The sequence below is a fragment of the Octopus sinensis genome, linkage group LG22, assembly GCF_006345805.1.
Source record: "Octopus sinensis linkage group LG22, ASM634580v1, whole genome shotgun sequence".
Lineage (NCBI taxonomy): Eukaryota > Metazoa > Mollusca > Cephalopoda > Octopoda > Octopodidae > Octopus > Octopus sinensis.
Genome location: NC_043018.1, coordinates 16098556 through 16100514, shown reverse-complemented (window position 1 = coordinate 16100514; position 1959 = coordinate 16098556). Strand labels below are relative to the sequence as shown.

Below are 1959 nucleotides of genomic sequence, written 5' to 3'. Positions count from 1 at the left end.
ACGAAGGTGGGGGGTAGCAATGGTAGTAGAGATTTGGCACCACAGGAGGTCTTCAGTGTAAGTGGCCTAATCCTAGGTAACGTCATGTCATGTCGTAACTGTAGACATACATAATATATGTCTATGTATGTACATGTATATATATATATATATATAATATATATATATATATATATATATAATATATATATATTATATATAATATATGTATATATATATATATATATATATATATATATAATATATATATATATATATATATATATATATATAGATATATATATATGTATATATTTATAATTATATATAATATATATATATGTATGTATATATATATATATATATATATATATATATACATATATATATATATGTATATACATGTATGTATATATATATATCTGTATATATATATATGTATATATATATATGTATATATATATATGTATATATATATATGCACACACACATACACACACACACACACATATATATATGTATTTATTTATTTACTTATATACATACATATATAAACACAGAGACATGCACACACATATGTAGATACATAAATATAGCCATGCCCACGCTCAGAGATAACACATACACACACGCACACACACACACAGCACCACCACCACCACCACCACAACCAGCCTCCCCCACCGCGCCTACGCCCCCACCCCACCCCCACCCACACACAAGCACTTGGGAGTCTCCTTCCTCGCCCTATGTTTCGAAGTGCGATCACGTAGCGATAGAGGGTCAACAGAGATAAACTCTTGCGCCAGACATGGTAGACTTTGTCCGCGTCCAGTCTTCCCTGCCCCGTCACCAAGGGGCAGTCCCCGTTTTACGTGCAGGAAGTCAATTACCTGGGTGAGTTATATTTATGCTGATATCCCATAGAAATGGTATATAGTCTTGCTATTCATGCTATACACACACACACACACACACACACATGCACACAAACACACACATATAAAAAACACAAGTGTGTATGTATATATTTATATCATCATCATCATCATCATCATCATCATCATCATCATCATCATTAGCGTCCGCTTTCCATGCTAGCATGGGTTGGACGGTTCAACTGGGGTCTGGGAAGCCAGAAGGCTGCACCAGATATATATACATATATATGTACATATATATATATGCATATGTGATATATATATATATAATATATATATATATATAATATATATTAAATATATAATATATATATATATATATTATATATATATAATATATATATATATATATGTATATATATGTATATACGTATATATACATTTATATATATATGTACATTTATTATATGTTAAATTACTAAATAATATAAATTAATTTATATATGGATTAAGTCTTTCTTTGTTTGATTTGCATAATAGTGGTTTTGTCTCTAATTTATATTATTAATATATATATATATATATATATCTAGTATATATATATATATAAGTTAGTCCAAACCAGAAAACACAAAAAAACACAACAACGCGAGGATGTGGAACAAATATAGTATTATTGGATGCTCAGGAAAGAAGGAAAGAAGGAGGGTTTAATGTTTCGAGCGGAGCTCTTTGTCGGAAACATAGGAGAAGGAAAGATCCAGAGAAGGGAAGACAGAGGAAAAAAAATCACCAACGGTACACACAAGGTCATATGCATACTTACATACATACATACATACATACATACATACATACATACATACATACACACACCCACACACACACACATACATATGTATATCATCATCATCATCATTATCATTTAACCTCCATTTTCCATGCTGGCATGAGTTGGATGGTTTGACAGGAGCAGTCCAGACCGATAGGATAAGTACTAGGCTTGCAAAGAATATGTCCTGGGGTCGATTTCTTTGACTAAAACTCTTTAAGGTGGTGCTCCAGCATGGCCACAGTCAAATCACTGAAACTAGTAAAA

At 31.2% G+C, this 1959-nt stretch overlaps 1 protein-coding gene across 1 annotated transcript in view; it reads left to right on the top strand.

Annotated features, from left to right (window-relative positions):
- Positions 1–734: 734 nt before the first annotated feature.
- The window catches only part of LOC115223261 (protein FAM166B-like), a 15199-nt gene continuing 13974 nt past the window's right edge, over positions 735–1959 (top strand). The window contains exon 1 of the mRNA XM_029793763.2: positions 735–876. Within this exon, the coding sequence (XP_029649623.1) occupies positions 791–876 (86 nt within the window). The 5' untranslated portion in view covers positions 735–790. The remainder of the gene's footprint in view (positions 877–1959) is intronic.